Source organism: Crocodylus siamensis, chromosome 3 (genome assembly GCF_052110815.1).
Source record: "Crocodylus siamensis isolate JL-2025a chromosome 3, ASM5211081v1, whole genome shotgun sequence".
Taxonomy (NCBI): Eukaryota; Metazoa; Chordata; order Crocodylia; family Crocodylidae; genus Crocodylus; species Crocodylus siamensis.
In genome coordinates this window covers 52,687,473-52,701,453 of record NC_143397.1, presented here as the reverse complement: position 1 = coordinate 52,701,453, position 13,981 = coordinate 52,687,473, and the positions used below count along the sequence as shown (strand labels likewise).

At 44.8% G+C, this 13,981-nt stretch overlaps 1 protein-coding gene across 1 annotated transcript in view; it reads left to right on the top strand.

The window, feature by feature from the left end:
• The window catches only part of ST8SIA4 (ST8 alpha-N-acetyl-neuraminide alpha-2,8-sialyltransferase 4), a 125,460-nt gene that overhangs the window by 5,226 nt on the left and 106,253 nt on the right, over positions 1-13,981 (top strand). The window contains exon 2 of the mRNA XM_090038333.1: positions 2,445-2,576. Coding sequence (XP_089894459.1) covers positions 2,445-2,576 — 132 coding nt within the window. The remainder of the gene's footprint in view (positions 1-2,444; positions 2,577-13,981) is intronic.

The window sequence follows — 13,981 nt, the reverse complement described above, 5'->3', positions numbered from 1 at the left end:
CACATCAATTTATAACATTCTTTTGCAATTGTAGAAGAGCTGTAATGCAGTACATTTAGGACTTACTTTCAGTACCTGAAAGCATGATTTAACATTATGGTACCACACCATATATGCAATTCACTATTGAGGTAGAGTACATTGTAAAGGCTCAAGACAGCCACATTTCACATGGTAAAGCAGTTTTAGGTACAAACAACATAATGAATTGCTAAATTCTGCAACCTAGGATGTGAAAATACCTAATGAATTGCTCTTAACTCAGCATAAACAAAAATCATTTCCAGTTTGTTTTTATATTAGGTACTTAGCTTGATAGATTTAGTTAATTTTCTTTTAGAAGTATGTACTGTATCTTGTTGCATGACAGATAACATACAGTAAATATTTACCACTGTTCTAGAGCAGTTTTATTGCATATACAATACAAATAAACTAGTTTGTAAATGGATTCTGATTATCAAACATGAGAGTGTAGAGACTTGTGCAACTCTCTGAGTTGAGTTAGGATAACTAGGATTATTTGGAAAAAGGTGTGAGAGCTGTCAACTTCCGGAAGTCTAACATCTGAGTCAGTACTCGTTATCAGAACATGAAGGCAAGGGTGTATTGCATTGCTGGAGGCACTGGTTTTTGGATGGGTTGTAAAATATCATCTGACCATTTATGGAATGTTTAAACCATAACACTCTGCAAATGCTAGCCAATTTTCAGTTTAGGTAATTACATTTGGCCTAATCAAAGTCCCACTGCAGTTTAAATTGGAAGATGTGCTTTTCTTCATTTTGGCTTAATCCACTGCATAATGTTCTATGTACATAGCTCTTTATTACTTGTATCATCTCAGTTCTAGGCACGCTCATCAAAGAGTCTCTTGTACAAACCCAGAAGAAAAGATGGGAACTTTCCCAAAGAGTTTGCAATCTTACAGCTGGCATACTCAAACTCCTTAATTTGAGACCTGACTTGCATTGAGAAGCTCCACAGAGCATTTAAGTATTCTTATTTCTGTGATGGCTGTGCATCCTCAGTAGGCTAAAGGATTCCTATATGTAGTTTGTTAAGTGATTTTTAAATTCTGTAAGATGGCAGGCACTTGATCATGGGAATATATTATAGGCAGTTATTTTGATTCACTGATGAATCAAAGAACTCTACTTGAACTTACAGAGCTAAATTTTGCTATTATGCATAGCTCAGGTGGTATCTGTGTGGTTTTATAGATCTACACAAATGCAGACTTTAGACTCAATATAATTTGTGAAGGGCAGATCCCAGTAGGTCCCTCAGGGGTAGGGGGGAACTCCAGAGCTGCTCCTGCCCCACTCCAACCAGGCTGCATGGAGAGCTGGGCTCAGCTGGCAGTGGTGGTTACGGTTGGTGGGCAGCTCCTCTCTGCCCCATTACCTTAGATGTTTCCCCACCAGCCTGAGAGCAGATGCAGGGACAGAGGAACCCCCTTGCTGCTTCTTCTGGCCCCAGTCAAGCCTGACTCCTTGCACAGTTGCTCCCTGCAGCCCCCTCTGGAGCCAGGTAGGAGTGGTGGGGAGAGCAGTGGCAGTGGACATATCTCCCTACGACAGAGATATAATTAGAGAAGGTGAGCAAGATAATGAGGTGTGCAGGACAAGGGGAGGTGCACAAGGTAAGCAGGACAAGGGGAGGTGTTGGGTATTGCTGAGGGTAGAGAGGAAGTGGGGAGGGGCTGCTGAAAGCTGGGAGGGGGATGTGATTCTTACCTGTTTGCAGCACTTAAAAGAAGTCCCTGGCTGTTGCTCTCTTGGCATGGTCTACCCGCCCTGGTGTGAGGGGGGGAGGCCAGAAGTGGAGGTGTGCAGGTACCCTGCAGAGGTGGTCACTACTCCCACACCCTTCTTTTAAAATCCTGGATCCACCTGTGAACATGCCTTATATTCTATTACAATTTTTAACTCTCCAATTACAATTTTATGATTGTGTGGTCATTATTCTTATTATGTCTGTTTCTTTAAGCATTCAGCAATCATCAGCCAAAACTTAGTGCTCAGGGATTTCTCTTGAGTAAAGACCATGTCCCACTTGTTTATAAGATAAGATCACTGGTTGAGTTGGTTTAGCTTTACATCTTCTAAAATTCTACAGGCTCTGTGTTTCTTAGAAATCAAGTTTTAAGTTAGTGTGGGCACATTATTACATTCATTCCATTCAGTATGAGAGTTCCTCATGTTTCAGTAGCTCAAAAACAGACGTGGAGGATTGGGAGCACCAAATTTATGATCTTATTAGATGCAGGAAAATGAATATCAAGTGCCATGTTCCTTTTAAATGTAATCTATTTTATTGAACAAATACTGAGTGGAAATGGGAGAGATTCTTGCTGCTTTTTTCATGTATGTAAAGAAAATGTCATTGATATTTGTGATGTAGCATCTGGCTTATTATGTCTTTCCTGTATTGCATTTCAGAGACGGTTATATGAGTTTGAGTAGATCGATGATCAATAGCTCTGATAAAATAATTCGAAAGGGCAGCTCTTCAATCTTTCATCATTCTGTGGAAGGTTGGAAAATCAATTCTTCTTTGGTACTGGAGATAAGGTGAGTACCTTAAATAACACAGTTCATTTCATATTACTATTGCCTATAATTCTTTGGGTCTAGGAAACTTATCTAAGACACTTGATTTACTGTTTAAAGGTGGATGTGCTACTTATATTTAATATTGCACCCTGAATGACCTCGAACCCAGGAAGGATCATTCTTCCCTCTTTATGTATAAGATTAAATAATGTGAGCCTTGAATATCTGTGACTGCTTTAGGCAAACAACTATAGAGGTAGTTTATGAAGCTTCCTTTTTTTCCATTAAGTTACTTGTTGCCAGAATGTGTCTGGGATGCAGGTGGTCACAGACTGGACTAAGTGGAGATGTGATGATCTTGGTGCCTCTTAGTGATTATAGCAGGGCTCTTCACACCTTGAGTCCAAGCCCAAGGACTAAGGCATACTGTTATATGTCACCTTTCCAATGTGTTAAATACTGTTAAGATGGGAATGCCCATATGTTAATGCAGGAAAAGATAAGCTAAGTGGGCTCTGAGCATCTCAGAATTACACCTCCTCTTCTGAGGATAATCTCCAGTTTGTTAGGCAGCTTATGTTAGAGTAACATTAGTTTCCTCCATGGGGCCAATACAAACTGGAAGCAGTTCTCCAGCATCCCAGGATGCACTGCTTCCAGCCATCCCTCAACCATTTATCCTCAGAGCTCTAAGTCTCCCAGAATGACAGAGCCAGGGAGAGCCAAGAGCTGCAGGGAGCCTAGAGCTGGGAATGATCCTTGGCACCTGGGTTGAGCCATGGGGTTGCAGGGGGTAACCTCCTAGGGTGGAGGGTGAGCCATGAAGACCAGAGGGGGAAGATGGCTGGGAGCTGCTGGATACCTAGAGAAAGGGGAAGCTTGGCAGCTCCTAGCCACACCTCTGCTTGCCAGCCCTATAGCAGCAACTCAGAAAATTTCACATCGAAGTGGATATTAACTGTTAACATGCGACTGTTCACAGCATGTGCTAACTCTGAACACTGTGTAGAGTTTCAAATGTGAATTATAATGTCTAACCACACCATATGGAGAAGAGCAGGGGACCATGAGTCTACTACTTACTCTATGTGTCAAACAATAAGCTACTTGTCGTAGAGTAGGAACTATGTGGGTGATTGTGGGGTATGGAGCTATATACTGTGAAATTCTTCATCTTCACCAGGAAATATGTAGCTGAAGTGTGATTTCTGAACTTCTGTACTGCCATACTTGGGGCAATGAGCAAGAATTCAGCCTGGTCTTCCTGAAAGCTTTATTCTGAACACCGCATTCAGGCAAAGGTAGCTTGCCTAAATATTTGGTAAAGAATGGCTAATTTGTTATATCTGAAATTTTTAAAACAAAGAGAAGCACAATGGTATTTAGCACATGCAAAGTTAAAGTCAAAGGAATCTGTAGGATACTTACCATGCTTGAGATTTCAAAAAGGTTGTACTATTTTTGACCTCAACATCTTACCACTGAAGGACTTGCTGAACTGTGGTTTTGATGACTGACATTTCAGAGGATTAACTGCTTTTTAAAGAAATAATATTTTTCTAATTTTCAAATTAGAAGTGTTTTCAGTTTATTAACTCAGTAAAAAATAGGACCTTTTACTTGGTAACCTTCTGTTTTCATTTACACGAAGGTAAATCTGGGATATGTTCCACTTAATCCAGATTTAGAGTGGTATTAATAAGAGCAGAGTTTGGCTCACAGTTCTGATTTTACCACCTTTAAGTGAATTAGGGAAGTGAAAGGTTAAATGTTTCAATGATAAGTATATTTGTCCCAGGAATGCATTACCAATTAACATTTAATGCAGGGAACAGTCCAGCAGGGAGGAAGGTAGCAGGGCAAGCAGGAGGGAGGGAGGGAAAAGAGAGGAGAAGGGGGCAAGGGGAAGAGTGGGAGGGAGGACTATAGTTCCCATAGCTCGTCTACTCCCTCCCTCCTGGTGTGCCAGTGGCTGCAGCGGGCTGGGAAAGCTTCTTACCTGCTACTGGCACCCGTGGCTTCATGTGGGGTGCACTGCCTGGTGGGGCTTGCCACTGCCTCTTCCTCCCCTCTGCCAACGGCCCTGTGGAGCAGCTCCCAGCAGCAACTGTGTCCAAGTGAGTCTGTGCATGGCCCCCAGCTTCCTGTGCTGATCCGGCAGGTGGCTGCAGCTCCTCCACAACAAGAGGTGAAGTAGAGCAGGCTGTGTCCCGCCATTCCATTTTGAAAAGGTAGTCACTCTTGTGTTATCAGTTAAGCATTTAACTGATATAATCAGGGCAGGTTAAACAGATAATTTTTGTAAATGATATATTCATCCCTAATGTGAGTTGAGTAATATATTCATCTGCATGTAGTCCCAGTGAAGCATTTGGGGTTACTGACAGAGTAAAATACTATGAAATATAACTAAGAGTGACAAAGCGTGGCTCTTATTCCTGCTACTACTGTAGGACCTATACTATCCATGTGGCACCATTAAGTAAAAGTTAAAATCTGTTCTCTGTAGCAGAGCAGTTAATGCGTCTTGCCAAGCTTCTGAAGGCCTCCCATAGCTGACCCAGTTTAACTGAGTCATTTGGGCTGGGGAATCAAAGAAGGTTAGACATAATACAGCTACACAGTTCTCTTGTGCACCTTTAGCAGACTAGCCCAATACAAAGACATTTGCTTTTGAATTCTGCTCTCAATGGGCACATCTCCACATGCATTAATGTGCCATAGTTACTGTGCATGACTTTGATAACAGGTACTAAACTCAATGTGAAGTAATCAGCGCTACTGCGCAGCAGTGCCGGTGCATGACGCTAATGCATAGTAGGCTAATTTTATAGTGCATTAGTGCAATAGCATGGCTTTTGCTGTGACATGCTAATGTGCAGTAGAATTAGTCTACTGCGCATTTAGTGTCTCATGTAGACACACCCAATGTGCAGTAGAATAAAGCAGCATAATTCCTGCATCAGTAAGATTATTTCAAGTTTTTAATGTATGGATTAACATGGATGGATTCACGTGCACTGCAGTTGATGAGTTGGCCGGAAAGAACAGCTTGGTTTTTAAACTCTAAATGCTGATTTGGCTGTTGGGGAATTGGTGGGGGGGGGGTAGAGTTTACTCATAAACTCAGAACTGAGGATGTAAAGATGTAATTCTGAAATACCTATTTTGTGGCTTTTCAGAATACAACCACAACTGAATGCAAAGTTAAGTATTATATACAGAAATGTAGCTATTTGAAATAAACCTCTTTGCCATACAACTCAAACTGTATGTGAATCACAGTACTGCAATAAGTATTGGACTATAGTCACAGAAAAAAGCAAAACTTGTCATGCAGCTTATACACTAATTTAGCAAGAAGCAGTATGTATCACTGAGGCAAGGAGGGCAAATACTGAAGAAAGCAGTAGGTATATTTTCTAGAACTTGTTACCAGATGTGTATCATAATGGATACCTTTAATCTACCAAACATTTTAATGAAAATGTGTTATTGAATTGTGCCAGTAAGTCTTGGAAATCATAGAATAGCCTACATAAATGCAATGATTGGGGATATGTTATCCCAATAACATATGTGAAGGAGAGGACATTCCTTATAAAATGGAATAGAGAAATCTTTGCTACACTCGGATCAAGACTTGCTGTAACTTTGGGTCTATGTAAAGTTTGAAGTCATGTGAAATGTTAAGGCTGTCCAAGCATGAATGACGCAACCTGTGGCAAGTCAAGAGGTCCCATTATGAAACCACAAGGCACTATCCTAAAAAACAGTTTAGTACTGCTTAGCAATGCAGGGTTACTCCTAGATAAGTCAGGGGCAAAATTTTCCTATTTTGAAGTGTCTGTCTATCAATGGGCAGGCTATTCATGTCTCTTGCTTTCAAATGTATAGCCCTGCTTGTTTGTGTGCAGCTGCCATGGTGTGTTTTTGCTCCAGATTTATGCCCTGAGCTTTCCCTGGCTCACATGTCCCTGGCTTCCCTGCGTTTGAGCAGGAGTAGCAGTGAGCATGAACAGCAAGTCATAGGAGCAGATGTTTCTTGGGATGCAACAGATGCTTTTAGCTGAATATGTCTTACGGATAAAACCTGCCACGGTGCTTATTGCAGTGGCAAGCAGGTAAGCTGGGAGTGGCATCCCGTTTTCATGAATCCTTGCCTGCTTATATGCAAGTCAGCAGCAAGGCAGAAAAGTTCAGCATGCCTTCTGCCTTGTCCCCTGGAGGTACAGCCTACTACACTGTTAGGTCCCATTACTGTTCTTCAGCTTCTACAACAGACTTATTGTATATTATTCTTCCCCAGTGCTCAGCCACATATCATTGAAAAAGATTTAGATCTTAATATTTTTACATGGTTGGAGCCATAGGGATTAACTTCAAAACATATCTAGCAATCTCCTACTGTTCTCAGGCCTACACTGTTTAGATTTCCAAAGAACATTACATGCACTGTGTAGATCATGAAGATGATTCATGCTCTATTATTGTGACTGTTAATATAAGTAGGGTATTTGACTTGTGGTGTGAGGTTTGCCATAGCACATAATGCAAAAGAACAGATATATAATAATAAAAAAACACTAGTGCCTACTGAATAATGTATAAAAAGTTGTCAGTTCTTAGAAGCAGAGAAATTATTTGTGAAACCATTAAAGTAGAGTGCACAGGCATTTTATAAAACTTACATTCACACATACATGACAGCTGTTGTTGTGTCTTGAATCAGCTTGACACCCCCAATTAAAAATGAGGAAAGGCTTTGATAGTGAATTTTGCCTTCTGCAAGGACAGTGTGTTTCATTCTGCTTGGACTTAACTGGTAGACAGGACACTATGCTTTGTTTTTGTGCTACCCTTGGGCTTTCTTCATTACCCTAGTAGGAGAGTGATTTTCAGATTGATGGTATTCTCTACCTACTGACAACTTAATTTCAGAGCAATTAGCAGCTTCTGTGCCTGTGGAAAGGGAGTCTGCTTGGCTCCTTCAGTGTCTGAATGACTGTCAGACCCTACCAAAGGAGGAGACACAGTCATTCGTTTTTATCTCCCCCCCCAACTACATTCTTACTACTGCATGTAGTGTAGGGGGATTAGACCAGGCCATCAGAAGGGTGGGGATGGTGTTAGTTGGGGATGGTGCAGAGCAGGTTAGGGAAACCTGCTACAAGAACATTTGTGAAGTTAAATACAACAAGGTCCTCTGTTTTCATTGCTCACATTTCAGTGTAACTTTCTGCCACCTGCTTTTGACTTCAGTTCAAGGCAAGCTGTGAGGGTATGGAACACAGAGAGGACACAACAACACAGTTGTGTAAAATAAAGTGTGGCTGTGCTGTGATTTGGGGGTTATAGATGGATATTTTCTGTTAAACAAGAAGGATAGGAGCCTGTGACACTAAGTGAGGGATTTGATAAGGGAGAAGCTGGCTTGCTTCTTATGAGTTTCAGATTATTATCATAATTGAATTTACAAATCAGCATGCTGCCACAACTCATGTGGCATAGCCTACAGCACTGAAGAACAAGCAGCAAACATCATTCTGGAGCTGCTGAGGAGCCCTCCTTCACAGGGTTAGCAAATATCCCCCTCCTCTAACCACTGTCTTGTCTGTATAAAGCTCAAGCAGAGTTGTATCCCCTGTACCTATGCTCAAAGAATCATACACCCATATGCTTTCATACACTTTGGGGAATACATTGTATTGCTTATAGCATTATGTGTGGCTTCTTGTGCATTGGTGATACCAGGAGGCATTTGTGTGGGTCTCCCTTCACAAGCCTGTACTTAAATGATTTGGTCTAGCCTTGAGTCTAAGACATTTTCATATTAAATTTGAAATTCATTATAGACTCATTCTAATCCAACTGAAATCAATGGGAGTCACCCCTTTCTTCTGCCCACATGAGCTAGGGACAGAAGTTACACATAAACCAGCTTAAGTGATCAGAAACCAGTTTAAACCTGTAACAGGACAGAAGTTCTGTACATATAAACTGCTTTCAAAATGGCCAAAACTAGTTTTTAGATAAACCTGGCTGAATGTAGTATCAGACTTAACTTAAGTTAAACTGGTTTATGGAACTTCTGTACCAGACCCCTTCCTGGTTCAAGTTAACTCACAGGTCCCCAGCATCCCGGGATGCTTTACAGCCTGTACTTTCTGCTCCAGGGAGTAGGGTAGCCCTGCCTCTCTGCTCCTTAGCTGGGCATAGCAGCCCCTGCCAGGCTTTTCCCACATGCTTCTTGAGTGGAGGGGGTAGGAGCATGGGGCATGGGCAGATGCAAGCCCTGGGCTGGCACACTGAGGTGTAGGGAAGGGAGCAGTGGTTTAAACCCCTCTCCCCTCCCCCCACCTCAGTGTGCCAGCCCAGAACTACTTCACCTCTGCTAGGCAGAACCCAGCTGGGGTCCCCTCCCTCCCCTCTGCCTCAGCATGCTGGCTTGCCCAGGCCACCCCACCTCAGCTACAGCAGGGAGGCAGGGAAAAGTCTGGAGGGCTTCTCTACCAGCTTCTTCCAGGCTTCCAGTCACTGCTAAATGGAAGGGAAGGCTTGCTTTAGTGCCCCCCCAGCTTTTAGCCTGAGCCACTATGGCTGCATTTCCATAATAAAAAGTGAATGTCTGCTCACTTGCTTCTTGGTTCAATCTATGCAGTTTAGACCAGTTGTCACCAACCTGTGGATCCCAATCCACCGGTAGATCTCGGAGCCTCTTGTGGTAGAACTCAGAGCCTCTTGGATTCGATCCAAGCCTGGGGTTGGAGCCTGAATGCCTGTGTGCATACACACGCATGCCCCATCCCAGCAGGTCAATCTGTGGGGTGGGGAAGGGTCAGGGTCTAGATCAAGCTCCATGTGGTGAGGGACAGTGCTGCAGAGGCAGGAGCAGGGGTAAGTTGACTCAGGTGGGACTTACCTGCTGGGGAGGTATACCTCCACATAATTTTTTCTCCCTCTGCCTTGGTCTGTCCCCCCTTCCCTACCCACAGACTTACCTGCTGGGTGGAGGGAAGAGGGGGGTGGTGGCAGCACATGGTAGTTCTTGGGTTGCTTTTAAATGTCAAGGTGATCTGCTTTAAAAGGTTGGAGACCACTGGTTTAACCTAAGAAGCCCCGTGGCCAATGCACCATATTGGCTGCAGTCAGCCTGCCATGGGGACCCTTGAGGTGCCCTCATGAAAATAATGCATGATGGGATCTGATTTGCGATCCCACATTCACACCTCCTGCTGTCCATGTGTGGCATGGCAGGAGGTGTGGTTGTGTGGATCGACTATCATATCCCATTGTGTTTTTACCTGTACATGTAGATGGGCCCTTATTATCACAGACTACGGCAACTGAGATTTTCCACCTTTTGTTTTATATTCATTCGTCTGTTAGGCTAGAGACAGACATTCAAAAAGGCTGAGCCTGAATCGGTTCAACTTTTGCAGGTTAGTCTAACCTGGCTAGGCTGAACCATTTTCTAACCATAAAGACAATCCTTCTAGACTGAGGAAATTCAGGCACATACATGCAGTGGCTCAGGCTAGAGGCCAGGAGGTGCTAGAGCAGCCCTCCCTTCCCATGCACAGAGTAGAGCTGAGAGGGCTTATGGCCAGGCCCCAGCAGGACTTTGTCATTAGGGAGGTCTGCCTGCATGGTCCCAGGCTTTTCCCTGCTGGCTGCTCAAGGGGCAGGAGAGTTGGCAGCCCCCAGACCCTTGCTAGCACTCTGAGGCAAGGGTGTATGTGTGCTGTGAATGCATCTGTTGATGATACAGAGCTTTTCAATCTCTCTCGTTTCTTCATCAGATGGTCTGCAGCAAACTGACAGAAGAACAAGCCAGCTGAGGAGCTGATAAAAGTCTTCATCACTTGATAAGACTCTATCACCCAATTAGCAAAACAATAGCCTCTTGCCCATTACTGCTAACTTCTTAAACAGCTTACTGGGCTATTGATTAGCTACGAAAGCCCTATTCTGTCTGGTTGCCTGTCCCAGTGAAATTGGAGAGAGAGGCACACAGGCACCTCTTGGCATTAGCTAGCATACCACATGCCTAGGATCTCTGGGACTGGGGTCCTGCTGTGAGAGATGGGAGGGAGGGAAGCATTTCCTGCTTGAGAGGCGAGGAGGGTGGGGCAGGGGGAAGCCAGGCAGACTCTGCTGTGTCTGCTCTCTCTCACAGAGCCTTACTCTAGCTTGCATATCACATGCTGGCTATGGTCCATGCTGTGAGAGAGGGGAGGAAGGGATCCCTGCTTAAGCAGCAAGTGGTGAGACAGGTGAGAGAGGGAGAAGGGAGGGGGCATGGGGAAGCCAGCTGTGTCTGCAGGTCTGTGCCAGAGAAGCAGGGAGCAAAGGGGAGAGACAAGCCCTGCTGTGAAGCAGAGAGCCCCGCCCAGACCAGAGAGCATGCTGGGATGCTGGGGGAGTTTGGTTTATCTTAAACCAGCAAGGGGTCTCGGACAGACATTGCATGAACCAGTTTGACCCAAATCAGTTAAGTCTGATACTACATTTAACCAGGTTTACCACAGCCAGTTTCAAACTGGTTTATGTGCGCTGAACATCTGTTCTGTTACAGATTTAAACCAGTTTCTGATTACTTCAACCAGTTAATGTATAATGTCTGTCCCTAGCCCTAAAGTGTAAGCTCCTCAGTGCAGGTACTTGTAATATGCTCTGTCTTTGGTGTGAGTAACACATAGGCAGGTCCAGTAAAATAAAATATATATATATATATATATATATATATAAATTGATTGGATTGTATATACTCAGTAACCTTGCTTTATTGCAGAATGTAAGACTTATCAAAAGTCAGAAATGATGTGCCAACTGTACTGAACAATTCTTTAACATTTTTCAGAAGGAGTAGTTAGAAATGTCTGGCACTTGTTAATTACTTTTATCTCTTCAGAGGTTTTTAAAAAAAATGAATTCTATATAAAGCACATACAACTATTAAAATAGGACTAACCCCACAAAATTAAAAGGCTTGTGTTTACATAGAGATTAGAAAGTTTATTTTTGTATCCTACTTAGAAACATATTTTAAACTATCATCACAATGATCAGTGCAATACTTAAAAATTCAAAATCTTATTTACAAGCTTGCCTGGAAGGCAAATACAAATACCTGCAGATATTCACAACAATTAGCATTTGTCTTTCAGTACTCAACTATCCCTTTGAGAAATTAAATGTGAATTCCTGTTTTTCTTAGCATGCAGAAAATTTACTCTGATCGCTCAATATGCAAATTCAAAGGCATACAGTACATAAAGGCATCATTAGAACTAGTCAGTGCTGATTAGGCCTCATTTGGCATGCTTAAAGTGTGGTACCCAAAAATGGACAAAGAAGGAAGTAGAGAAACTGAAGAGGGTCCAGAGTTCAGTGACAAAGGTGATAAAATGATTGGAAAGGAGGTTGGTTGAAGAAAGGAGCTAAGAAACAGGAACTAGATATGTTTCATTGGGAGGAAAGGAGATTAAGGAGAGCTGAATGATTGAAAAGTTTGGCATAGAGAAGAAGGAAGAACATTATTGTCCCTTGCCACTGGGGCCAGGGCATGACAGTGGGCTTAAAAGTCTCGGGAAAAAAGTTTGCAACTGTAAAAACAATAGAAAAGTAGAACAAACTGCCTAGGGAAGTTGTGGAACATTCTCTAGTGAGGTTTTCTTCTTTCTATAAGAGTTGAATACTGTATCTGTGCAGGGAATAATGAATCCTATATCTGAACTGGGGATTGAACTATAGAATCATTCAAGAGCCTTTTAAACATAGACAGTGCCCCCCTCCTTCTGCCCCTCCCCAACCTACTCGTGCCTCTCACTCCCCCCAACAGCCTTCTTGGTGCCTCTTGTTCCCCACCCACAGCCCCTGCTTCCTCATCCATGCAGAATAAAGCCCCCAGCTGCCAGGGCTATGGACCCAGGTCTGCAGCCCCCTGCCCCGCTCCCCCTGCTGCAGGTGGTGAGGGTGCTGGCTCCCCACCACTCCACACACTTCTGAGGGTGGTGGGGAGGACCCGCACCCTGCCCTCGATCTGTGTGTGGGGCAGGTGCAGGCGCAGGCGCAGGCACAAGCTCCCACCCTGCTTCCCTGCCCCATGGCCTCCACATCCTGGAGGGCATGACCTGGCATGGCAGGGACAAGCAAAGCCATGTGGAGAAGCTGCTCATCACTCCAAGGTCCCCGCTGCCCTGCTGACATGCCTCCTGCTCATGCCACTGCTCTGAGGGGTGCAACCCTGCACCACTGTCCTCAATGCAGCCCTCAGTGCAGGAGGCAAATCGCCAGGGCAGCACAGAGGTCACAGCAGTGAGCAGCTTCTCCACACAGTCCTGGTCTTCGCTGCTGTGCTGGGTCATGCCTGCTGGGCTGCAGAGGCCCTGGGGAAGGGAAGCAGGGTGGCAGGGCACAGTGCAGAAGCTGCATGTCACTTTGGGTTCCTGCCCTGCTTCCCTTCCCCAGGGCCTCCACAGCCTGGCAGGTGCGACCCAGCACAGCAGGAAGCAGCGAAGCTATGCAGAGAAGCTGCTCACTGCTGCAAGCTCCATGCTGCCCTGGTGACATGCCTGATGTGTGCAGAGCTGAAGTGAAGCCAGCAGTGCAGCATTATGCCCCTCAAAGCAGCAGTATGCTCAGGGCGTACATTGCCAGGGCAATGGGGAGCTCACAGTGGCAAGCAGCTTCTCTGCTCAGCTTCATTTTTCTTTACTGCACTGGGTTGTGCTCGCCAGACTGCAGAGGACCCAGGGAAGGGAAGTAGGGCAGAAGCCCACACCCGCGGCCTGTGCCTGCCCCACACACAGATCTGGGGGGGGTCTTTCTGCCCCCCCAGGACTGTTCGTGGCAGTGGGGAACCAGCCCTCCCCCTCCCCCAGATGAGCCACCCATGGCCCTGTCCTGCTCCCTGCTGGGGCCCTGCAGTTGTGCATTGCAGCCCTGGGCTCTAAGCCCCAAGCACCGCCTGGCTGAGAAGCAGCCCCAGCCCTAACCAGCGCCCTCCCTCCCTCCCTACAGGGGCCTCAATCCCTGTCTTCCCCCTCCCCCCTCCACTTACCTGCTGGAGCTGCTCTGCAGGCTGCTTGGGGTCATGTGCATGATCATTTGCATGTTCATGCACCTGGTGCCCCCTGTCTCACTGCCTTCTTCCTTCTCTCTCCCAGCTCCCTGCAGGCTAGAACTCTGCCAGCCTGCAGGGAGCTCTTGTAAAATGCATACTCTGTGGGTTTCTCTGCTAAAACGAGAAATTTGCCTTTGCCTACAGTTAAAGGTAAAATCTACATTTACTCCGTTTTTCTGTGGGAAATGGAAAACCCAGATCCCTGCTGATTATTATCAACTGTTTGTGTCTGTTTTGATACTAAAGGGAGCCAGAGACATACAACGCACTTTTCCTTTCAGGTCTCTTACTGTGT